This window comes from Cupressus sempervirens, chromosome 5 (assembly GCF_028749045.1).
Source record: "Cupressus sempervirens isolate cs-2001-9-10 chromosome 5, ASM2874904v1, whole genome shotgun sequence".
Classification (NCBI taxonomy): Eukaryota; Viridiplantae; Streptophyta; class Pinopsida; order Cupressales; family Cupressaceae; genus Cupressus; species Cupressus sempervirens.
This window is the reverse complement of record NC_143122.1, coordinates 693,732,451-693,759,668: the sequence shown is the minus strand read 5'-3', so window position 1 is coordinate 693,759,668 and position 27,218 is coordinate 693,732,451. Positions and strand designations below refer to the sequence as shown.

The 27,218-nt window shown below is 37.1% G+C and overlaps 1 protein-coding gene across 1 annotated transcript in view; it reads right to left on the bottom strand.

The window, feature by feature from the left end:
• Nucleotides 1-1,399: 1,399 nt before the first annotated feature.
• The window catches only part of LOC149557867 (sm-like protein LSM3A), a 49,321-nt gene continuing 23,502 nt past the window's right edge, over nucleotides 1,400-27,218 (bottom strand). Inside the window, exons 2-3 of the mRNA XM_089832336.1 lie at nucleotides 26,568-26,663; nucleotides 1,400-1,788 (exon numbers count right to left, since the gene is read on the bottom strand). Of these exons, the coding sequence (XP_089688462.1) occupies nucleotides 1,708-1,788; nucleotides 26,568-26,663 (177 nt within the window). The 3' untranslated portion in view covers nucleotides 1,400-1,707. The remainder of the gene's footprint in view (nucleotides 1,789-26,567; nucleotides 26,664-27,218) is intronic.

Genomic DNA, 27,218 nt, shown 5'->3' with positions numbered 1-27,218 from the left:
ATGGGTCTGACACAGGGTCTGCGAGCACTCACAGCCCAATGACAATCTTGAGAGTTGACCATCGTTATCTCCATCTGTATCGAGAATCGACTTGAACACTATAATCTTCATCACCATTAATTTGCCATACATATGCACCCATCCACAACCACATATGACAACCAAGGTGGGCCCAACCAGCATTAACATTGTTTTGGGCCAAGCAAGAATTTGAACCTTGGCTGCACCATTAATAGTGCAACCACAACAGTACTACATCTTAACCTAATACAAACTATTCGTAAATATAGAAATTACATATTTGAATTATAGAGAATATAATCTAATTCTTTTCAGTCCTCCCAATCATAGAAGCATTTGACTCCAATACTATAATTAGAGATAACTGAAGTTGATGTAGTTGATGTTGCTAATGGCATTGAAGTTTGGTGAAACTAGTGATTTAGATACCCTGAATCCAAATCCATGCTTAAAATCAATTAATATTCTTCTGACAAACAAGATGCTAAATGGTTATAACACCATACATAGTGTGGTGCTCCAAATGAAGAGGCTATTGACACTAACTATAGTCTGATGAGAATTTGGTGTGGGAAATTCCAGCCTTGAGTTCTCTCAATCAGTAATGATCAGAATTACAGAGCACGCATTCAATTAAATTCATGCCCCTGTAAGGAAGCTAACCAAATTTTGCATCATATGACCATGTATTAAGTATTTTATCTACCATTTTTTTTACATTAGTGTACTAGTAATGGCTACAAAGGTGAAACAGTGAACCTTAAAGATATAGCTACTGACAAATCAGAATACATTGGCTCTATTCTTTTGCGACTGAGTACTTCTGACTTACCATTTGGGTTTGCTATTTTTCAACAGCATTTTTTGAGCATATATTTTAAGAGGAAGGAGCCACGAGGCAAAGCATGAGACCTGCAATGCAAGCAATGGTGGTGGTATTCTTTCATAGTTAGAGTAAATGTCACAATGATACAGTTCGCAAAAGATACTGCATCATACTCCAGCACATTACCATGTACATCCTGAACTTGAATGATAGCAAAATCATTACATGGCTAACAAATAACATACTCCAGCACGCTACCATCTTAACATCGAGATTTATGTAGAGCACTAGACCTTTATTGTTCAGGTTACATAAATGTACACACAAAATAAGAACTAAATATAAAACCAACATACCTAACAAGAATGTCAGCTTTAAAGAACATTACATTGACAAAAGATTAACAGACATTCAAATTGAAACATCTATTAGCAAACGATGTTTCTGTGGCTATACATTGCAAAATTACAAATAAAAATCAAATTGCCATCAGTATTAGAAGTTTTTACACATGCAAAGGGCAATTCTCTAGTAATTCATTGGACAGAACCATTTACAGCGAAGTCAATAACCATTAGATTGATATTATGTACAAATTCAAAGAAGCCAAAATGCTTAAACCCATTACATTACCTGTGCAAAACTTCACTATACATGCTAGATTTTAGTGACTTGTATCAATGCAAGCAGTTCCATCTTCACTGATGAAAACTGAAATGTCATGTTTCAGATAACCTTATTCTTTCAACAAAGAAAAATTGTAAGTTTGAGAAAAGGCGTTCAAGTCCATTACATGGTCAGAAAAATATTATAGCAAACCCAAAAAGCGTTATAACTGTGTTTTAGAATACAAATGACTCTTAAGATGTTCTCAAAGGTGGAGAGACTAAAATAACTCCATCACCTCGAACAAAAAGATATGGCACATGCCGCTTCGATGTCTGCAAGAATAACCAAGTCAGAAAAAATTTAATTCATAGTGAAAAGTTATCATGTGTAAAGAATTAATGATTCAAGAAATGGTTAATAAAATATATATTGTTCAATTGTATTATATTTTCTTATTCTTGCAAAGTTAATTTTAGATAATAACTTAGAACATGAATCAATAAATTCAATAGTTATGCAAATGGATTTAGAATCTTTAACGTTAAAGAACTTGATGGGACAGCAAAACATGTTAGAAGAAATGTATAAAAAAAAAATTATTCACCAAACTTTGTAACTTTAAACTAAGTCCTCTCAGGTTCCCTGGCGGGGTGCGACAAAATACAACAATGGAACATCTATTGAAAATTGATACAGCAACTTTTCAATTAATTGAATCTCCTTTAGACCATTTCCTTTGCTAGTTGATGAAAAATTCTTTCACTGTTTGAATTATCGCCAAGGTTGCTACCAATTTTCTATTTGTGGCCATATATGCTTTCCATAACCTTCTATTTTACCTTCAATAAAATCATTAGGCCCTGTCTTGGTACTCCAAACTAAGAGTTAGTCACAAACCAAAATAAAGTTCTCTATGATTCTTCTTTAATGATTGTATTCACCCCTCTTCGAAAAGTGATAAGATGACATGTATTTGTTTTTCATATTGAGCAGCAGTCATTGCATGGCCAGCATAAGCTACTTAAAATCCCCAGTGATTTAATCATAATATAACAATGTATGGAAACATTTTTCCATAGCCATTTTCAATATGTGGGCTAACCTAACAGCATGCTTGCCAAGAGGGTAAAACCATAGCATCAAACTCTGAGTAACTCACCTACTAACAAGTGTTTGTGAGCTGGAAAGGATCTCAAAACTTGCATTAAAACATGACAATAAGATCAATCAGTTGTTAAAAAAATCAAAGCAGAAATCAAGAAAAAAATCATGAGCAATCATGGACTGCCAATTTTGCCTTTGGTGATTTCTACCCCTAAACAATTGTGGTTTTAATAATATTTTATCAATACATCCTTGAAACATTTTTTTAATGGTTTTTTTCCCCTGAAACACCACCCAAAAAATAAATGACTTGATCAATAAAAACACAACAAAACACAGCTTCCAAATTTCTAATAATGACATGCATATCGATGCAATCAAACAGCAAGGAATGATGCAGAGTAACAGCGGAAGCTTTCTGGGCTAGGGCTCGATCCCTAGTCCCCTATGTTGATTTTTTCTACTTTTTTCCTGGATAGTCTGCAGGGTGGAGGAAGTGGTGCAGCCATTGTTGGATTGAGGTTTTGGCTGTTCACATTGCAGGGCCAGAGGTTTCTTCAGCAATGGTAGTTTTCCACGGGGAGGCTCAAACGAAAAAAGAGTTAATGGATGTTTTCCAGAGTCAGGAATCGGCCTGTTCTAGTTACTCCTCCGGATGCTGTGATGGAGGACATTGAATATTGGACCAAGCATGCTCTGATTTGCAAATTTCTTGGAATCCAGATATCTTTATTGGCTCTTGTGGCATGGATTCAGCAGTCATGGCAGGTGGATGGTGATATGGAGATTATGTTGGCTGGGAATAGCTATTTTTTGGTTGTCTTCTCTTGCATGTCTGATCGGGATCGCATTTTTGAAGGGGACCCTTACTTTTAAAACCAAGTAGGGTCATTCATTAAACCCGGGCACTCAGGATTTAATTCTGTAGAGGATCTCCCCTCAAGGGTGCCAGTGTGGATTCGCTTGCCACGTCTTCCTCTTGAATTTAGGCGAGAAGACATTCTTCGTCAAATTGCTGCTTTGCTTGGCAAGCCGGCGGCAATTGGACATCAATCCCTCGATAAAAAGGTTCTTTCTTTTGCCTGAATTTGTATTGAAATTGATTTGAATAACCCATTACCAGACTCTTTGGAAATTTGTCTTGGGTCTTTATCATGTTTGCAACAATTACATTATGAATCCCTCCCTTTTCGATGTCGAATATGGACAATTATAGTGCCAGGCCCTCGGACTTCGGCTTCTAAGGGGGATGATGATTCTACTATTGGCAACAGTGGTATTTAGACAAATATTGCAAGAAAAGGAAAAGCTATGATGGATAATACAATTAAGGGGAATAGTCAAGTGGGAAATGCAGGTAAAGGAAAGGCCCTGTTGCAAGATGTTGGCCCTAATAATGATGGCTTTATTGGTGCTCGCTCATGAGGTAAGGAGCAAGGATAGAAGAGGCCCTTTAAAGATTGGCAATCTGGTTCTGGTTATAACCGATTTGAGGTGTTGGATAGTATGGCCTTTTAGAGGAGGGTATTCCTCCTAACCTGTCTTGTGATCCGGTTAGCTCAAATGGGGGTGCTCCACCTCATGAACCATGTATGACTACCCAAGTTGTGGTTCATTAGCAGAGTGGAGGCTCTACTGCTTCCGAGTCTGGCGCTGTGGTGACTCCTAGGGAGCCTCAGGATATTGACATACTTCTGGCAAACTTGGTTCACTTCTGCCAAGGGAAAGGAGTCTCCCCTACCTTTGGGTTTTCTACAAAGACCTTTTGAGAGCGCTTATTTTATCGCTCCTTTGAAGAGCGGGCGTAAGAAGGACCAGGAGAAGATCAAAATGCTAGGAGATGTGTTGGTAGAGTCTAGGGCTATGAAACCCCTGGATGCTCATTTCTCCCACTCTACTCAATGATGATTATTCTCTCCTGGAATGTTAGGGGGTTGAATAGCATCCCCGAACAAAAAGCTATTCACAAGTTGGTGTTTGATCATTCTCCAAATATCCTTTGTATCCAGGAGACCAAGCTTTCAGTGGAGTTTATGGTTCGGAGTGCTTCTAGTATTTGGCCTCATGGACAATGCCAATGTGTTGGGGCTATGGGGAGCGTCGGTTGTTTGGCTACTTTTTGAGATCCATGAAAATTTTCTCCTCTTGGTTGGGTGTCTTCTCACTCAACCCTTTCTATGGTGGCCCTCTTCTTTGGTTTCCGGGGAGATGATCTTGACTACTAATGTGTATGCGCCTGTGAATTTTGTGGGGAAGGTGGGACTCTAGTCGCACATCTGGTATGTTAGAAATTGTCATCCTCTCCATCCTTGGATTTTAGCAGGAGATTTCAATACAATTTTAAGTCTTAAGGAGAAGAGGGGTGGGTTGGCTCGGCTGAGGCTGCCGTATGATCTTCTTCGCCAAAATATTGATCTTTTGCATATGTCTAATATTAAGTCAGCTAATGGGATCTTTACTTGGAATAATAGGTCTGGAGTTGAAGCTATTTCTGAACCTCTAGATAGATTCTTGGTTTCTTGCTTCTGGGTTAGTGGCTCCCTCAATCTCTCTTCAGAAATTCTGGACTAGAGGGGTTTTGATCATTGGCCAATTAATTTTTTTGCTATTGAGGCATTTACTCCCAAAAATCCTCCATTCAAGTTTTAGTTGATGTGGCTTCAGGAATCTTCACTTCATGATCTTATGCCGTGCTAGTGGAGAGATGGTGCCCCCACCTACAGTACTGCTATGTTTTCCTTTTCTAAAAAACTTCAATATGTCAAAAGGAAACTCAAGAAATGAAACAGAGAATGCTTTGGGAACCTCCATGATATGAAGAGGCAAGCTCAGGTGCGCCCTGATGCCATTACTAGATAGATTCCAGATCTTGGCTTCTCTGAAGCTCTTGAAAAAAGTTGAATCCATTGCTTTAAAAGATTTAGAAGAATAAGAACTTAGAGAGGAAATATATTGGAAGCAAAAGGCTAGAGTTGATTGCCTTCAAGAAGGCAATAGGAACACTACCTTTTTTCATAAAAGTGTGCAATCTTGGCAAAATCAGAGTTATATTTCTTCTTTGGTTAATTCAGAGGGTCCGCAACTTTCTTCCTTGCCAACTTTGTTCCAGTAGGCCACCCGGTACTTTTCTACCCTCTTTTATGAGGATTCTCTTCCAGCTGACAATGAAGAGAATATTATTTTTTCTCGTATTCCTTCTCTTGTCACCCAGGCAATGAATGACTACCTCATGCAACCACTCTCTTTGGAGGAGTTGGAGGAGGTGGTCAAGTATGCGTATGGGCAAAGCTCCTGGCCCTGATGGATTTCCTGTTGAATTCTTTTAGGAATTTTGGGACCATTGTAAATCAGGATTTGTTGGAGGTGGTTCAAGAATCATACTCTAGTAAGCAGATGCTTTGGGCCTTAAACTCTACTTCATTGGTTCTTATTCCAAAAAAAGATGGGGCTAATCAGCTGGATTTGTCCAGGCTTATTGCTTTGTGTAATGTGCTCTACCAAGTTATTACTAAGCTGATTGCTGAGAGGCTTAAACGATGGCTCCCCACTATTGTCTTAGAAGAACAAGGAGGCTTTGTTGCAGGAAGAATTTTTTTGGATGGGGTGGTTATTGTTACTGAGTCTATCCACTCTATGGCTACTTCAAGGGAGCAATCTATGTTTATTAAGCTGGATATGGCTAAGGCCTATGATAGAGTCAAATGGAGTTTCCTTCGAAATGTTCTTCTTGCCTTGGCTCTAGCCCAGAATGGGTGAGCTGGACTGAGTTGTGTTACTTCTACTTCATTCTCTATTCTTCTTAATGGCCAACCATCCCAATTATTTGGGGCCTCTAGGGGTCTCCGGCAAGGTGATCCTCTCTCCCCCTATCTTTTTATTATTATGGTTGAAGGTTTGGGCAGATTCATCAAGTTTCGAGTATCTCAGAACTTAATTCATGGATGGCATTGGGATAATGGGTTACCTTCTCTTTCTCATCTTCATTTTGTTGATGACATTGCATTTGCAAGAAATGCTCAGGTCTAGGAGGCTATGGCCTTTCGACATACTCTAGATATCTACTTGCTGACATCAGGACAAAAAGTTAATGAACATAAATCCTCTATATATTTTTTTAACACGTCGAAACCTATTCAATGGAGGATTGCTAATATTTTGCAGTTCCAAATTGGGTCGCTCCCTTTGACATATCTTGGCATTCCTTTAGTTGTTTCTAGGCAGCCACAACTCTTCTGATAGAATTTGCTTCACAAGCTTCGGGAGAAGTAAATCATTGGACTCATAGATCGCTTTCTACTGCGGCTCAAGTCACTCTTCTTCAATCTGTTATTCAAGCTTTACCTATTTATAGAAGTATGGTTCAGACAGCTCCTATCTACTTTCTCACGGAGTTTGAAGCTCTTTCTCAACAATTCCTGGTGTGGTAATTTGCATAATTCAAAATGGAGTTTAATTAGTTGGGAGTGTTTGTAGACCTAAGGAGGGTGGTCTTGGTCTTCGATCTGCTATCTTGAGTAGCCAAGCTTTGGCTGCTAAGCTTTATTGACGATGGTGGTCTAGACAAAATCAACTTTGGGCCCGCATAATCGCTTACAAGTATTTCAAGGGTGCTGATCGTCACTCTATTTCCTCACTTCCTTTGGAAGGTTGGGGATCTATGGTGTGGCATACTCTCAAAAAGGGTGCTCAGCTGGTTAAGAGAAGTCTTTTCTGGATATGTAAGGGAGGTTCTAAGGCTTTGTTCTAGACTGATACTTGGGATGACAACTCTCCTATCTTATCCATGTTCCCTCATCTTCAAACCCTCTATAATTCTTTTCTTGATGATGGATGGGATAAGGTGGCTCATTATAAGACTCCTTATCGCTTGGGTCTTGTTGTTGTCTATAGATGGAAGAACTCTTCAGATTAGCCTCCCGAGGGATCAAAGGAGGACCGCCAGGAGCTTTCTAGAATTTTGGCTTCTAAGGAGTGTTGCTTATTGGAGGGACGAGATGTTTTGGCTTGGGGGGATACCCAAATACTTTGTTTTTTCTAGGTACCAGGAGCTTACTAGACAATTGTTTGGAGATGCTGAGGTGTCGTGGTGGAAAAACTTTAGAATAAGTTTTCTAGGTCCAAATGTAACTTTTTCATGTGGTTGGTGGTCCATAATCGGTGTCTTACGTGGGAAAATCTTTGTAAGCGTGGGTTCCAGTGACATTTAGTTTGTGTGTTGTGTGGCAATGGAGAGGAGTCTGTCTCCCATCTCTTCTATCAGTGTTCTTATTCTATCCAGATTTGGCACCTTTGGTGGAATGCTTGGGGCAAACCTTGTTGGCACGTTCCTTCCTTGTCTTCTTTCTTGGTTCGCTTGGGGGCACTAGTGCCCCCTCTCCTGCCTCTCCTCTTCAAGTTGCGTGGATAGCTGGTCCTTCATTTATTCTTTGGCATATTTGGTTGGAGTGGAACAGGCGAATATTTCAAGACGTTGGGATTGGTGTCATGCAACTTTGGTGGAAGATTACCCATTCTCTGCAGGAGACAATTCAGGCTAAGTGTGTGTTAGACAAAGGTATGGCTCCTGGTAACCTTGCTATTTGCAATCACCTCAAATTTCAGCTTCACGATGGGGCTTCAATGGCTGTGGGCCAATGGTTCCACACTTGGCCTAGACAGACTAGGCGGCAAGTGAAGTAGCGGGTGAATCGCGAGGGGCATTGGCCTCCTCCTCCACCTGGAGTTCTAAAAGTCAACACTAATGGCTCTTCCCGGGGGAAACCTAGTCATGCTGATATTGGGGGAGTGACTCGCTGCAGCTCTGGTGAAGTCCAATTTCTTTTTTCAGTGCATAAGGGTTGTCATACTAACAATCTTATGGAGGCTCTAGTAATTTTACATGTTGTGGAACAATGTTGTCTGAGAGGATGGTGCATGATTATTTGTCAGTCTGACTCACAAGTGGTTGTGAACCTTCTTATTTCGAAGGCACTTGTGGATGGTAGTTGGCACCTGGCCTCAGTCATGAATCAGAATCTCCTCTTGTGTAGATCTCTGGAGTCTGTTCAATTTACTTACATTCCTCGGGAATGGAATGGAGTTGCTGATTGTTTGGCTAAATGGGCTTCTGATCATGTGCATGATTGGAGTATTATGGATATCGGGCAATTACCCCTTCAATTAGCTACTGACTTCAATAATCTTGTTGGTAGGGATAGAGCTCTTAGCTGAGCTCTCCCTCTTGTATCTCTCTTTGTTTTAATAAATTTTTACCCCACTTTTAGTGAAAAAATAATAATACTTTAACAAGTTTCTGTGATTTTCAGCTTTTTCCAGGTAAGTTCTTTAGAATGAAAAAACTTGTAGATATTTTTTCACATTTTAAAATTTTTTTGCATAGGTTTTTTCAAAATACGAGCAGCATTTGCCTGTCACTCTCTGAAACTGTACAAAAGAATTCAATAAATAAATCTGTGTTTATCCGATTTGAATCACAATTCGCATTATACCTTTCTGAAGAAAGATATCCTAGATAAGTAATTAGTGATAACTGAACAAGGAGTGGGAGAAAGTTTATGGTGGAAAGTCTGAATAATTCTGGAAACAAGATATTGTATAGAGAGTCTGAAATATTAAGGCAATGGAAAAATTATGTGGAGAGTCTGAAAAAAAAAGCTTCAAAGCACAAAGCACTTGATAAATGGCATTCAATTATAAATATATAATGTCTACTTTGATGCCAACAGACCATAGAACTTTAGAAGCATAAATCACAAAGTAGAATGTGATATTAAAGATTGTGTCTTCTAGCCCCAATCAAACTGGACTGCTAATTTTTGTTCTGCTAACAGTACCAGTCTCATGGGCATTTTATTCATGAGTAAACTATCCTATGACAGACTCTTTTTTTTTTTGAATTTTCTGTCACAGCTTCACTTTTACCTTGCAGATCTGGAGTTTGGCAAAGCAAACAAACATTGGATTGATTAGGCCATTAGGGATCACTAAAAGGTCTCATCCTTCTGCAATTATTCATTTTATAATCTCAGTTGGGGCTTAATTACTATTTTCTGGCCTCATGCCTTAGTTTGTTTTAGGGATTGGAGCTTGGTTTATAGTGATAAAAACATGTTAAGTAGCATGTGCCATGAAGAACCATGTGACCTCAAAAGCCTTAATTTGGGCATAGCAACAGGGTCTTTGCTCCTCAATGATTACTTATTTAACAATTGTGAGAAAGCTAGTGGAGTTACCTCTTAACCCGTCAACACAGCAAAAAAGAAAAAACTGAATAGTGTGATTGGGCTGTGCCAGATGGAAAAGCAACATTTTTTTCTTTGTTCAGCTTAAATAACAAAAGCTCTTGCTCCCTATTTTTACGTATTTTTCTATGCTTTTAATTCCCTGACTGGAATCTGAGTAATTAAATTACAACTATACTTAGGATTTTCCAAGTCAAACCAAATCCTCATTAATGCTACGAAGGAATAGATATTATCTTTATAATCAGCCCCTGATCATGAAGAGTGAAAACAACACGATCTTGCATTATTGCTGATCCAGCTAGGAAGCAGAATGGTAAATAAAATAAAAATCTTTGTGAAACATATTTGGTTAACACTGGACTGTCCCCTTCTAGCACAGTCATTAATAAATAAATCAAATAAAATGCTAGCATAATCTTTTCTGTCCCTCATAGGCTAACAACTGTACTTATGGTTTTCCAAGTTAAAACAAATCCCCGTTAACACTACAAGGGAATAGGTATGATCTGTAGTGCCTCTCCTATTTGATTTTTGTATGCCATCCTGACAGATGGGACCTTGATGTTCTTACTTTCTGAATGACCATGTTAAGATCCATGAGTGGTCTACATCCTTGGGGTGATTTGATATATTTTGTTAAATCAGTATGCTGATTGTGCTCTATGTTAGACTTAAGAGACTTGTGATATATTTGATAGTTTCACTGAGGTGTGTGCTAGTGGTTACCTAGATTTATCCGGTATCATGATGCGGTTCTGTGAGTACCATTGAGATATGAAGAGTGGTTGCACTGTGTGATGCTTTGGACTGCTGCACCTGATTTGGTTCCTGGAGTAGTGTTGACTCATGTGTTTGATCATGTTGTTAGTGGCATTTTGACCATATCTGTATGATGGTGCTTTATGATGTTATCTAGAGTGCTTTATATTTGAGGTTACTGATGTTGCTTCAGGATGTTTGTCTGGGATTTAATGCCATATTGTGACATATATGTCGTTGGATAATTCATGTATTATTCCAATATAATATAATAATCAGGAAATGATTTATCTATAATCAGGTTTAGGTTTATGGATTATATTTGCATATGAAAGATGTTAATTTGGATTACATATTATTGAGTCTTTATGCTGTGGGCATTTGTCCTTCAATTTCAGATGATATATATGCTCAAAGGACTACAAATGATTATTTAAGTCATTTAGTTTCAATGAAATATCATGTAATTATATGTTGCTATATTGTACTGCACCACTACTACGCGTGAATTACTCGTTGATGCTAGCGCAAAGTGAGAACAGAGTTGTCTAGTGGCATGAACAATAGTAGGGGCCCCACACCTCGCTGCACACTCCCAGCTTCGGGTTTGTTTGGTGAGCCGGCTAAGGCTTTTTATCGCAATTCCCCTTGCAAGATTTACAAAGTGTCATGATCTCCTTCATGTTATTATGTGTCTGTATGTCCTTCAACAATTTATACATTGGACATCTCCACTTGATGTTTGTTGTTTACTAAACAGGTACCAGATTCATCCACCCTATATTCAAGATCTGTGTGTACCTATATCTAGCAATGGGCACTAGGAGATAGTGACTTTCATATTGAGCCAATGTCATCCATGTACGGGTGATGTATCTATATAGTCGTTTTAATTAACCCTCTAGTAATTGGTAAACCCATATTTATAACGCATTATGTGATTAGACTCATGAGCGTGTTTGTGCATTTAGGGTTCTGCAGTTGTCACGGAAAATGTTAATTAATGCCGATTAATTGATCTGGGAGATTTTATTAAATTGGTTTAATTTATTTTAATTGTCGGCTAATTTGTCGTAGTTGAATTCCAAATGCCTGGAATTGTTTTGTTTAATATGGAAAAGCGGCCAATTAGTCTATTAAGTGATTTAATATTCTAATTTATAAGCCACGTCAATAAAAGTGTTTATAGTAGGCAAAAGTGAGTTTTATTATTCATTTCTCATTTGGTCTTTTCATGTTTGGAGGATGTTAGAGTAATAAGATATTTCTTTATTATCTCTAGATTACTTAAGCTATACATTAGGATATAATAATTAATTATTATAATAATTATTATCATGCAACCTAGGATATTTCTCTTTAGAGTTTCTACCTTTTAGGTTTTACATTTCTCATTTTATAAGGATGGTAATTGTAAATCTATTCATTCATTCAATACAATTGCAGTCTCTTTTTGTACATCAAGAATGTTTCATCTTCTATGGATCTGTGAATTCTAGCCTCCATAGCTTTGATCCTCTCTTTTTGTGATAGGTGTTTACATTCAATGATTCTTGCAGCTTTGGGTTAAGTTTTCCTCAACTTCAACATGGTATCAAAGCCGGATTTGTTGCAGCTTGTTCGTAATCTTGAAGGTTTTTGGAGCTTTTGAGGGTTTCAATTTTGCACGTGATTTTTTATTGGATCTTAGGGGAGCTTCATCTCGGGTCACTTTGAGCCCAAACGGACATCACCATTGAGCTCAGGGTGCCCAAAAACCCCTGTTTCTATATAAAATACGTCTAGTTTGGACGTTGTTGAAATCTAAGGTAGGAAAAAATTAGCCCAAGGTCGTACGGCCTTGGGCACAAATCTCGATAAGCATCGATTGTTTTTTAATCAAAAATTATTATCTCAATATTTTTTTTTGTAAAAGCAAACGTGGGAATCTTTTTTTGCATGTTTTTGTTTTAACAAAACAAATGACAAAGCAAAAGGGGGCATTTTTTTGGAGGTGGACCCTCTTGTACCCTGCACATGCATTTGTTTAGTGGAAAGGGGCAATTTTTCCAATAATTATTTTGGGGACCTACGTGTGCAAGTACACACCCGGTACCCACCCTTGCGCTTGGACTTTTTTTGGGTGCCCACTGTACCATATGCGTGGTTCCCACCTTGGATTTTGTGTCGTCATCTGTCCTCCTTCATCCTTTTCCTTCTCACACTTTGGTAAAAGCATAAGGTTTTTTATGTGAGCGGTGTTTTTCTTATAACACCTCACCCGCATTTCTTTCGTTCGGATAGGACTTTAATGGCCATGGCACAAGTACGAGTTCAACAACATGTGTCTCCCTTCCGACAATTGATCCTTGCGGCTCGAGGCACGAAAAGCATGTGTTTTGGGAGGCACTCATTTTTCTAACAGCGATTTCCAAGGCACTTGTATGGGCAGTTTTATGAGCTCAATGGGTGTTTTTACCTTTGAACGACAGTTTCAATTTTTCAGCTTAGTGGTTTTGGCTCTTCTCTACATTTTTATTCCTTTTTATGGCAATTATTTCCCACGTGCTTATATTATGGCCACCAATTTTTTTTATTGGCTCCGGCTTCCATTTTCTAGGCATATTATATTTTTCTGGCATGTTGGTCTTTTTTCGGCACCCTCATCATTTTTCTGGCATTTTTTTGCCTCAAAGGTCATTTGACTGTCAAATTTGGGCTCGTCACTTGCTGACATCAGCATTGCATCAGCATGCCTATTAGCCCTTATGGCTCTTTTGGACCTACCTTCAATTTTTTGCTCATATCGCGAGCATACGATCTTCGTTTTTCGCAAACGAGATACCGCTAGAAAGTTGATTCTAAGCCCATTGTATTGGTGTAGGTATATTTCAGTTTTGATATTTTTTTATGGCTTTTTTTTGTTGTCAAAGTTGGTTCCATTTTGTACTCCGAGAGACATATCTTGAGCATTCGGTCTCCGATTTGGGAATTCTTTATATCATTGGAAAGACTTTTCTATACTCTTTCAAATGATGCTAGTTGTTTTTTTAGATTTTGCTCCAAGCACATTCTATTCAATTTTTTGCATTTTTGCATTCTGTGGATATCTTGGTTATTTCAGGTCTGGAGATCAATTTCGTTGCTTTAGATGATTCGCCAAAGGTTGTACTATCTATTGTATCAGCCTTATGTCTCTTATGGTCTTTGTAGACATCTTTTTCTAACAATTTTGCAAATGCACTGAGATAAAATGCCACTCTATTGTATTTTGGGGTCTTGCACACCTTTGTGTTTTGTTGTACTCACACTACATTATAAAGTACCTTGGGGGGTGTCATGTTGGCCATATTCGCCATCTTCATTTGTCAAGAGAGTGTCCCTTCCATGACATTAGCCTCATGATGTGTCGATCACATGTGCCATCATAGGTGTTTGTACTTTTTTCTACACTCGATGTTTCTGGTTCTACTTTCTGCGGGAGATATTGCATTCAATTTCAGTGTTCTTGACTTACCCCTCAGCATTATAGGGGGGTTTGTTGGTTCTATTACTTTCTTGGTTTGATGGAGTGAGCTATGTATTCAGTATTTGATCCTATGTATTAGGCGATTGTAGTGGCTAGATACCAATGTGTTCCGGTGAGATAGATCATTTACCATATGGACACTCTTTCATTCCAGCTTTTGAAGGCCATGAGATATCTTCCATCTTCGAATGATTAACTCTTCAGACTTAGTCTTCTCGACTTGGTCATATTCTGTTCAATAGAGGTTCTTCAGATCAGTAGTTTGACAGTGTTTGCAGCTTCATGCTTCAGTGGTATTCTTCATGATCGTCCTTTTGTTCCTATCATCTAAAACATTATTTCCATCTCTTTTTTGAGTAGGGTTTTTCCATGTGGTTTTCTCTATTTCTTCTCTTTACAGAGATTTGGTTGTCTTTGGGTACCTGATCAGGCCTTAGTTGTTAAGACCCATTTTGCATTTGCTTTTACTTCTGGCAATAGTTTCTAGGTTTTTAGCTACTCTCTAAGTTTATCTTCAAGGCGGGTGGTTAGAGTAATAAGATATTTCCTTATTATCTCTAGTTTACTCAAGCTAAACATTAGGCATATAATAATTAATTCTTTTATTGATTATGATCATGCAACCTTGAATATTTCCCTTTAGGGTATCTACCTTTAAGGTTTAATCTTTCTCCTTTTATAAGGATGATAATTGTAAATCTATTCATTCATTCAATACAATTGCAATCTCTTTTTTGCACATCAAGAAGGTTTCATATTTTGTGAATCTTTGAATTCCAACCTCCATAGCTTTTGATCCTCTCATTCCGTGACAGGTGTTTGCATGTAGTAATTCATGGAGTTGTGGGTTGAGTTTTCCTCAACTTTAATAAGGGATTTTTCTCCAACACCCCCTTGTGAGGATTCACTGTTTTGCTTGTTGTCGAAGTCACGCTTGTTGAATCTTCGAGAGATCAATCTTGTTAGATTCGTGTTGGGATTGCTTCGTTTTGCAAAGATTTCAAAAGATTCGATAAAGTCTCCAATTTCTTTCCTTTTTCTTGGTTTTAACTTTTTACCAAACGTGAGAGGTAGGGCTTTCTTGTTTATTTACTTTTGATCCATTTGAATTGATTATTACGATTGCTAATTGTTAGGGGGTGGAGAACTAGTGTTCCCCTTCATTTTTATGCAATTCCATCACTTAGTTGGACAGGGATGAGTATTTCTTATTTGCATGTTTTTAAAAATGATATTTTTAGTGGAGTTAGTTTGTCGAAGTTTGCATGAATACCTAAAATTTGATTTTCATTTGATTCTAGGGAGTTTGGGCATGTATGAGAAGTGGGTTTTCAATTTCATCGAACTCTGAGATGTTTGGTTTTTGGGTGTTTTCAGTGTCGCCTTGTTTTGTGTGCTATCTAGTTTTGTTTGTCGCCTTGTTTGGCTTCACTTGAATTTTGGGTTAGTAGCCTCTGCTACAAAGAGTAGGATAGTGGAGTTTGAAAAATTAAAGGACATTCTAAGGTATTTATATCCTGATCCAAAAGTGTGCTTTCAAATTGAGAATGTGCATTTTGGTTCCTGCATGAATTTGATTATGAACTTGATTTGGGAATTTCATTGGACCCTTGGTAGTGTGACCACATTTTGGAAGTGGGTTTTCAATTTTCTGAAATCTAAGAAGTTGGAATTTTGGGTGTTTTTATCTTTGCATCGTTTTGTGTGTCACCCATATTTTGTTAAGATTTTGGTAACGTATGTTTGGAAAATGATTGTATTCCATGTTTCCATTCATACTTTGCATTTACTTTGTGGACATAGGGATTCGTGTGGAATCCGTACTCTTGGCAAGATGCCCAGTTGAGTGAGTTAGTTTTATCATTTGTTGCATTTCTCATATCCAACCCTTACATTAGTTTATATCGATTATTTCGTGGAGTTGGTTGTGCCCACCCACGAGCACGTGAGTATGTTTGGCGAGACCTTGTGAGATTCAAAATCTAGAATTTAGATCGGTTGAGAGATTGTCCATTTGGGAGTTGGGTTGGGAACTTGCAATACCTACGAACACTCATCATGTGGCAAGCATGGGTATGTAGGGTAGATGTCTGGAGTGGCTTCTCTCGTGTACATCGACCTGGAAATGGTCAACAAGAGTGAAAAGGTTCTAACAAGTGATAACCAAATTAAATAAATAGGATAATAAAACTTAATGCAAGATGAGAAAACACCTAAACGATAGTCGAGTATCTCAAGGAAACCAATAAAAGGGTGTGGTGCCTAGACGATAGCCAATCTTGTGTGGAAGTTGGTGCGAGGGCACAGTGTGAGGCCTCTTGTTGGAGTTGAGTCATACCAGGTATAAAGCCTCTTGAGAGAGTTGAGCCATACCCTATACAGTTTGGGTTTGTCAATGCCAAGCACGATTGCACTCTACTAGAGTCCCTATATAGTTATCTTGTAGCGTGTCTGGCTAGTGACTTGTTGTACTGCATTGTCTTCATGATCATTGAGTTGTTTTGCCATGCATTGATTGGCGTGAGTGTGAACCTTGGATGTGTTTGCCTTATGTGATTGCGGTTGGGTTGCTATCTCCATGAGCATAGTACAGTGGGGTGGGCCTAAGGGTTCCACATGGTTGGGAGGAGTTGCTTCCTATACCATTGTTGGGGATCGAAGAATAGGGATAATCTTCTCTCAGTTCAGGACCTTGCCTAACCTTCTCTCTCCTCTTGTCTTCTTGTTGTTATTCAAGTATTCTTGATGTATGCTATACATGTGATTTATGCTTTACTTGATCCACATATTGAACTTTATGTTATATTGACATTGCAATGGAGTAGAGTTGCATTTGGTGGAATGTCATGTTAGATGTATTTGTTATATTACTTGGATGTATTGATGCTATCGAGTTTTAATTCCTCAAGATGTGTGTATCCAGTATTCCTCAATGTGGATGTTAGAATCATGTTATGTTTTAGTTTAACGTCTTGCATGTAATCTGGGTAATTGGTCATACCTTGTGATGGAACTCTAAATTTGGCAAAATTTAGAGTCCCATATATCATGCTAAAGGGAGAACCTTTAGATCTTACCCACTACTTATATTTAAACAATATGCTTCAAAACACTCAGAGCTGTGACAAGAAGAATGTGAAGAAGAGGACTGGTTCTAAATGTTGAATGCAAGCTATCCCAATACTTTGCCAATACAGGTTCCTATTTTGATTTTCAGAATACAAATAAAGAGGTCATGCTTCGGAAACATGTTATGTAGATACAATCAGTATACCTGACTTATTTTAGTGGCAGTAACCAACTTTAAGCAGTAATTTTTGATTAAACAGAAGAAATACAACAAAAAATAATGAAGTCAATGGATAAAAAATCTGATGCATATCTTACTACAGGCATCGAATAAATATTATACCTAGTATTGTGAATCTATCTAAGAAACATAGAAGTTTGTTATGGTAGAATCTGGGAGTGCAGCAGCAAGTTAGAAGTGGTTGGTATGACCAATGATACAATGCAAATGATGCTAGTAAAAGATATGTATGGGCTTTACGGTGATGATGACAAGAGTCATTGCGTTGAGATTGGAAAACAGAGTATTAAATTTATATGGAACCCGATGGATATCTGCTCCAGCCATGTACGTCAGAGACAAATTCTATAGACAAGTCAGCATGGACAAGCATAGAATAAGGCAAACGCATGAGAGAGAGCCCCTGAACAATCAGGAAGGAACGGATAGAATGAAGACCATATAAATGCTATCAAGGATTGTGATGCAACAATAGGCATATATAACATGTATATGTGAAATACACTTAAACTGCAAAAGTGAATGCAGTTGGGAATAACGAGCACAAATCAGAACCAGTAAATATCGCATGTTGTCAATTCTGGAGTTATTTGAACAAACCACGATGTTTCCCAATATATGTCGATACCATCAAGAGTACCCTGTTTCCAAAATTTAAAATACAACAGCAAAATGGATAAGTCACAATATGTCCAATTTAAGCATAAAGCTCCTGGTTCGAAGAATGATGGCAAACTGTGTGCCGAAATGCGTAGAAGCCACTAATTCAATGGATAGATAAGTGAATAGCTTCTGGAGTTGGATGATGAAGTATTTGAATGTTAGATAAATGTATGATGCCACCAAATGCAAGGAACGGTGAATAATATCATAGAGAGAGGTCGGGTTAGCAGTCTGGAGGAGAAAACATTGAAATGGATCGGCAATATGAAAGAAGCCACTTCACAGATTTTGTCAAGAATAAATCGATTCTCCCTACACGTCAACACAAGGGTGACATCTGGAGCAATATTTGTGAGAATTAAAATGAAACCATTGTGATATCAAGCAAACCATAAACCTGGATATCATTAAAAGTGGAACTTGGACTTTGACAGGATGGAGAACAAAGGAGGATATGTTTGAATCGCCATCTATGTGCCAACAAAAATAATCTGAAGACAACGGAACAAAACTATATACCGTCACAAATACAATATGTGCGAGGCTACATATGGATTCAACTATGTACACCTGGATATGCTCAAAATGAAGTCAGCGACAATTTCAAAAGATAATTCTGAAGAAAGAGATGATTTGCACAATGTATAGGCATAATATAAAGCTGCGATTAAAGTTTTGCGTAATGATAATTTTCTCTAAAGGCAATAAATATGAAACTTTAACAAAATTAATATTTGCCGGCAAAGAAGAAAAGCCCGATAATCACAAAGTCAGCAGGTGATTATATTTGAAAGGGTGTGATTAAAATAATCTAAATCAAAGTATTAATAAATACAAGGATGCAATTAAGTATTGAAAGAGACTCGAGAGTAACTTTTCTATTTCAAATGTTGCATCTTTAGAAGAGAAAGATATAAATACAAGTTGGAAATTGAAGTAATGGAACATTCGAAACAATATACTCAAAAAAAACACATTTGAAGAAAAAGTATTTTACATTCACTTGTAGGGAGGAATAAGGAGCAAAAATATGGCTTTGTAATATGAATTCAAATATTTTATTTTAATAATAAAATAAAAGGCCCTTTGTTTATTTTTATTAAAGATATGGAGATTTAAACTCAGTTGATTCGTCCTTTATAATCATCTTTAAAATTTCATAAACAATTTGAACGTCAGATAAGTGGACAAGGTAAATTTATGGCATTTTAAACTCGATAATTATAGATACTAATATATTGAAATATTGAATTGTTAAAATAAAAATAAAAAGCCCTTTGTTTATTTTTATTAAAGGTATGGAGATTTAAACTCAGTTGATTTTTCCTTTATAATCATCTTTAAAATTCCATAAACAATTTGAACGTCAGATAAGTGGACCAAGTCATTTATGGCATTTTAAACTCGATAATTATAGATACTAATATATTTGCCTGCCACGGCCGAACCCCCTTCCTAAGACCCTTGTGGTGTGGTTCGCCTCCTCCCTTCCTCCGCGGCGGCGGCCCAGTGAAATATTGAATTGTTTCCATGTCAATATCCAGTTTGTCTCCCCATTGTAGGAGTTAAAGTGCAATCTGGACTAGTTTAAAATTGTGTATATATACTTGATCTGTTGCGTCTGGATCATTAAATTGTTTATAGTTCAAGTGCATATAACTTTATAAAGTTGTACGTGATAATCTTCATTGTAGCTGACTCTGTTGCCCAATGAGCAGAGGCAGTGCTCTTTTTATTACTGAAGTCACAAAGTCTATGTCTTCCTTCTTACAAGCATCAAATCCATTATTGACAAATATTATACAAGACATTCAATCAACTCAAACATTCAGCATTCAGCATTCAACTTGTAATTGATCGAGTTCAAGGACTCTGCAAACTGCTGAACTTGCAAAGCTTAAATTCGCTATAAAAAAGCCTTGAACCAAGTAGACAACATTTGACGTGAAGGCTTTCCTGCATAGGTTAGTGAAGCTAAAGTGTAGGGGGATCAAGGTGATTCTCGTTCATTGGCTAGAATTGATTGTGGAATCCTGTTAGATAATTGGCAAGCTCTGGGATTTCCAATCTGTGGTTTTGGGAACCAACACCTTGATTAGTTAACAAATCGTACGATGAAATAATACTTCATGTTTCATTGCACGAAGTTGGGAGTTGTATTGCACAACTCTTAGAGTTGCATCATGCGATACAAAAAGTCGTCACTCCCAATTCAAAGTTTCATTGTATGGGTATCATGTGTTGTTCACCAGTTTATTGCATGCATCTTGCAATTTGATCGCACGATGTTGATATCCAATTATCATACTTCAAACAATAGGAGTTTCTCAACTTGTTTGGAAGATGCGACTTGGTGTTTTGGATACCCTTTTGGGAGTTGCTTCTATACAATTTGATACAGATCAACTATTGGTGGTATTGATGCCGTTTTTAGATGTTATCATATTCCTTTTATGTTTCAGACCAAAAAATGAACATGTATGGCTTAATCACTCACGAACTTGTATTTGGGCTTTACAATAAAAATTGTAGCAAATGTTACTATGATTACGGGCACTCGTCTTGTAGCAAGCATGGGTATGTCGCGTAGACATGTGGAGTGGCTTCTCTCATGTACCCAACCTGGAAGTGGTCGATAAGGTAGCGTGAAAAGTTTCTAACAAATGATAACCAAATTAAACATATGGGATAATAAAACTTAATACAAAATAAGAGAACACCTGGACAATAACCAAGTATCGAAAGAAATAGTGTGGGGTGTGGTGCCTGGATGGTAGTCAGTCTTCTGTGGAAGTTGGTGCGAGGGCACGATGTGAGGCCTGTCATTCGAGTTGAGCCATACCAGGTATGTGGCCTCCTAAGGGACCTAAGCCATACCATATACAACTTGCACTTGTTGATGTGAAGTGATTAGACTCTACTAGAGTCCCTACATAGTTATCCTATAGTGTGTCTAGCTAGTGACTTGTTGTACTACATTGTCTTCATGATCATTGAGTTGTTTTGTCATACATTGATTGGTGTCAGTGTGAGCCTTGGATATTTTCCTTATGTGATCGTGGTTAGATTGCTATCTCCATGAGCATGGTGGGGTGGGCCTCAAAGTTCCATGTGGTTGAGAGGCGTTGCTACCTATACCACTGTTGGAGATCAGAGGACAAGAATGGTCTTCTTATAGTTGCAGGACCTTGCCTTGATCTTCTCTCTCCTCTTGTTGTTATTTAGATATTCTATGTTATAATCGTGATTTATGCTTTACTTCATGCACATGTTGTACTTGATCTTATATTGCCATTGCAATCGCGTAGAGTTGTATTTGGTGGAATAGCATGTTAGATGTATTGATGTTATCGAGTTCTCATCCCTCAAGATGTGTGTATCTGGTACTCCCCGGTGTGGAGGTTAGATTTATGTTATGTTTTAGTTTAGTGTCTTGCATGTAATCTGGGTACTTGGTCATACCTCATATAGTCAGCAAACTGTACAATGAAATGATACTTCATGTTTCATCGTACACAGTTGGGAGTTGTATCACACAACTCTTGGAGTTGTATCATGTGATACAAAAGGTCATCACTCCCAGTTCAGAGTTCCATCATACAGGTATCGCGTGTCATTGATCAGTTTATCATACACCTCTTGGAGTTTTATCATACGATGTTGATAGACAATTATCATACCTCAAATAGGGGGCATTTCCCGACTTGTTCGGAGGATGCAACTTGGTGTTTTGGATACCCTTTTGAGAGTTGCTTCTTCCCAATTCGATACATATTGCCTATGGTGATTTCGGGGTCATTTTTGGATGTTATCATATTTCTTCAACGTTTCAAACTAGAAAATAAACTTGTATGGCTTAATCACTTAGGCACTTGCATTTGGGCTTTAAAATGACTATCATATGAGAGGTTAGTATGATTAATGGAATAAACATTGTTTGGTTAAATCACCTAGACAAAAAGTACACATTGTTAAGTAGTGATCGCTTGGGGATCTTTGGTTAGTTCATTATGTCTTACAATCTTATGATTGTTGTATGCTTGTTATTAAGTAATTCTTTAAAAAAAATGTTAGCCTATGTTTATCCTTGTTTCCAAGGATCTCGAGGCAGGGCATTACATGGTCTTTATGATCAGCCCCTAATAGTGATGAGTGAAAACAACACAATCTTGCATTATTGTTGATCCACCTAGAAAACCAAATGATAAAAAAATGAAAACCCTTGTGAAGCATATGTGGTTCATAACACTGTAATGTCCCCTCTAGCATAGGCATCGATAAATAAATCAATAAAAATGCTAGCATAATCTTTTCTGTCCCTCGTAGGTGTTAAGGTTGTCGCTTCGGTCGGATTGATTCGATCTGAGATACATTATTGCTATTGGTAAATCATCATTTCCTATATATACTTACTCATGTTAAATTTTATATATATATATATATATACATATTATTGTTTTTGTTAATATATTATTATTAATTAAATGATGATTAAACCATAGAGACACGTCTCTTCATGGGACATGTCTTCTCCTCTCATATTTATATGAGATTCAAATCTACATTTGGAACACACCAATACCATGGCAGTGTTATTACATTTGCAGAAACGATCCTTAAAACATTAACATGGTATCAGAGCAGGCTGCAAATGTAAGATAAGGATGAAGGAACAAAAACAATGCACAACACCTGAATTCAAGCAGAGGAGAACAGTCCAAACATAATAGCCAATTAGGAAGGGAATGACAAAATTGAAGTGTTTTGCAAATATTTGGCACATACATTCAAGGGAATGTTCAACTCATCGCTTATTGCAGGCCTTCATTTTTTTTTTTAATGGACAGTAAGCAAATAGGCAAGGGAGAGGTTGTTTGAAATCTGAACAGGCTATCAAGGAAGCAAAAATTCACAATCCTATTTCTCCCAAGCTATGCCAAATTGTGGTGGTGCCTGTGGAGGCTACACAGATGTTAAAATACAAAGGTTTGATCATTCCTTTGTTTATTTTTCGGTTTGGATCCTGTAGATGTCAAATATGCAGAAAATCATCACATTTACAGGGAGGTTTTCAAGGTTCACAAAAGCAAGGACAAAGTGGCAGATACATTAAGACACTAAAGTACTGAAAAATATCAGGAGCAATATTGTGTGCGTCTTATTCCAATTCAAGTTTTGATGAACTCCTTACATCGTCGATAAATTATTATATCGTGGGCAAATCTAATTCCAAATGTTACTTAGTACGTACTTAGTAATATACAAAGTTAAAAAAACTTACGATTTTGCATGAAGATGAGATAGCAAATCTCAGTACCGATTGATTAACATTAGAAGCTCAATATAAAGGATTTGGCTAATCCTCAATAGACACAACATGTCAGAATTATGATACATCTCATCATTGATTCACCATGACAGTCTATGGCCCCTACACTTGACTGTCATCGAAGAAGATGAAAAAGGTGGCTCAAAGCACTTTAAACTCATTGATGAATTGTCAGACATTAGAGAGGCATTAATCATTCATCTATTTCTCCCATTTGATATGTACCCCATATTTGCATTTACTGGTGGACTTCACTTGTGTGGAGCTACGTATGCAGTCTTAAATATTTGCCGATAATGAGTTGCCCCCTCCGCACATACCTGTGTACTTGGCTTCTATTTGCACGGTGATCTCCGTGTAGGCCACGTTCAAGTGCGGTAGGTGACTTGTATGGGTCACGTAATCTGCTGCACCTTAATGTTCACTTACATCCGATCAATCATTACAAATTACACAAATAAGGAATTATTGACAAGGTTACAGATTTTCAAGTTGTAAAGACAAACTCTAGAATCCTCTACTAGTATCTCACTTGCCTATGTATGCTAATGGAAGTACTAAATTAGGCACATAGACTGCACAGAATAAACATTAGCATAAAGACAAGTCTCAGATATGTATATCTGGTGTCTGTTTTTAGAAGTTATTTTGTGGTTATTGACAAAAAAACACACGTCTTACAAATCAAGTAATAAATCGTGATGATTAAGTCCACCTAGACTAAAAGAAAAGTGTTTGTTTAAACGTGATTATAATCTTACATGTTTGTGAAAAGGTGCGACTGCTGGAAACGACAGTCAGTTAACAATTACAATAAAACTAAAATATTTCCTATTATTTAGTCAGTTGTATTGTTTTGAAAAATATTGAGAAGAAAAAAGAATAAAAGCTATTGGTGCTAGAAGATATTGGTACTTAAAGAAAATTCGGGAACAGCAATGAGAACAAAAGAAAGATAAAGGGGCAGCAGACTCGGTCAGCACTGTATCAAATACTAATGAAAGTTTACAATTATAAATGCCTATCATATTAAAGGTAGATATTCAGATCAGATGGGCGTTAATAAAAGGATTTAAAAAAAGAGAATCTATACAGACAGTCTATAAGATCCAATCAGCAACTACACTGAAGTGGATAGATAATCATTGGATCTATCATTGCAAAGGTTCCTATATTGTAGATTCATTGCATACAACATATATATGGAAGTTGATACATCTGAAGATTGAAGCAATATCATCTTCATACTAGAAGAAAGAATTATATTTGTATTGCAGATCCATCATTGTTATTACACAAATGAAAAGTGAGGTCAGGAATTGAGATTTGCAAGAATTTGGTTCATTGCCCCTAAATATCAAGAACGTCTAATAGGGGAGACCACGATATTACTTTTCTTGCTAAACATCCTCCCAACTCATGGTTATGTGATATTCTCTATGATGATAACAAATTGGGGCCAGTTATGATACGTCCTTGAAAATGAAAGAAAATAGTGATATTATTGTGTGGAGCATTTCCTTGCCAGTTCATCACAATCTTCAAGACCACCAATGAGAAGGCCACATTATTCTTGAATGTAGCAATAATAGAGTTGTGAGGGTTGAATTACTTTGGCTAAATCAATTGGGCTCATTTAGCAAGAACTACATCCTAGAGCTGTGATCCTTGTCCATATAAAAACAGCTTTATAAATAATTGACTTTTAATGAATTTCGAGGTTCTAGAAAGAAGTTTGCTATATTTGATGTGATGTAGATTTGCTCAAATGCTATAAGAGTGGGAATTTCACATTGTGGGGGGAAATAAAATAAACAATGTTTCATTCCAACTTGAACCATCTTTAGAAGGAAGATGTTCTATTCTCCAATAATTTAAGAAGGCGATTTCTGATTTAATGTCTATGGATCTTCCCGGCAAATAAGTATTCTTATCTTTTCCATTTATCCACTCATTATAGTCTCTCTCCTATTTATAATTTTATACATACTAGAAGAGTTATTTGTCTTGATCTTTTCTTTTACGTCTGAGGATGTTCTTGGAAGAAAAGAAGGCTGGTACACATGCTACTTTACACATGCTATCAAAATTGTGTAGACTCACTCTTATGATAATAGCTCCAAAAATGCTGATCATCAAGATAATAAAGTGAGGCTCTTGAAGCAAATATCTTTGATGATTGAGACTGAGTATCCTTTTATAATAAGAGGGAGTATGACACTTCTTCAAAGGCAACGCAGGAGCTTAATACTCAAAGGAAGTCTAGAAATACATGTGAGTAACTGCATGATTTTGATGGGTCTACTCCTGTATACATCATGAGGAAGTAATGACTTATCACCAGAAAATCAAAGGATTGATATCAAATTCAGAGAGAGTCTGACAGGCATCCTTGGGTGCAGAGAGCCTCTAAGGGAGTAACTACGAGACATGACTTCCCAGGATCATTGTTCAGAGGGAGAATTTTGAGGTGCAATCCCTTGTGAATGATATCTTCTCTATGAGGGAGAAATTCTAAGTGAAATTCCTTGTAATTCATTCTTCTCTGTGAGAGAGAAGTTGAGGTAATGCCCTTGTTCCACCCTCTGGCTTGGCTCATGGTGGTTATATTTTGCATATGTGGATTATATTTTGCATGTATGTATCAAATTAGTTCTCGCAAGGAGGAATTTCTCATTGAAAGTCTTGTCCATATGCACAAAAAGCATCACTCCTTTCAAACATTTGTGAACATCCCATCCATCTCAATGATTACTTATTCTATGCTAAAAGAGAAAAATTTCATTTCCCCAAATAGAAGCTTTGCATGGGTGAAAATAGATATAATACAGTTTTTTTGTTAAACATTCCCCATAATACATATAGCATTGCCAGCAAGCCATTTCTGAATTCTTCCATGGAGTCACTTATGGTCAAGGGCTACATACATGTGTTGTATAGTCTTCGAAGGACAAATAAGCATGTTTCAAGAGCTATTTTTATTTGAATGAGTTAACTTGCTCCTTTATTAAAAATAGAGATGAATAGCTTAGCAAAACTAAACCCATACACAAAAAAAAATCTCAATGTTGTAATTCCCAGTACAAATCAGTCCTTGCCACTACACTCCATATATAACAGCTTTGAAACTCGGGATTAAAGCAAGTCAACAAAGTGAAAAATGGAACAAACAAATAGATATTAGATTAACTCACTCTAACAATCTCCTCATATGTTTCGTCATCAATCTCCACAGTAGTAATGACTTCTTCAACATCTCCAAGGATCATGTTCAGGTGCTGATCATAAGCCTGTGAAATCATAAAATCCAAAAAGATGAGACTTCAGTGTGTGGTTTGTAACTTAAGAATTTTACAGTCTACAAAAGTTTGGCAGATATTTCTATTTTGAAAAACTTAACAAAAATAACATGGACTGATATTTAGGCAAAAATAAAATCTTTATATTTATGCTTGTAATTTTTTAACAATTTATTGTCATACGTTTCACATTAAAAAAGATGTGCACTGGCCTTCTTATATGCTTTGTTAATAAGCAAAACTAAAATTTGACAGTGATATAAAAAGACAGCCCAACTAGGGTTGTCAAATTTGAACCTCAACATCATTAACCCCAGTGCCAGCATTATCGCTGCTTAGTGTCATCCTTTTAAAAGTAAACTATATCCATCATGACAACAAAGTTTACCCTATGGGCCTATAGTTTCCAGAAATGAGAAATATGATAGCAACAACATGACATGAAACAGGGTTGGAATGTTTCCACACTAGAAACACATTTACCCACAAATATAAATATACATCTAATGGTTCAAACATCATTAGTGGAGATGAAACAAACATAGC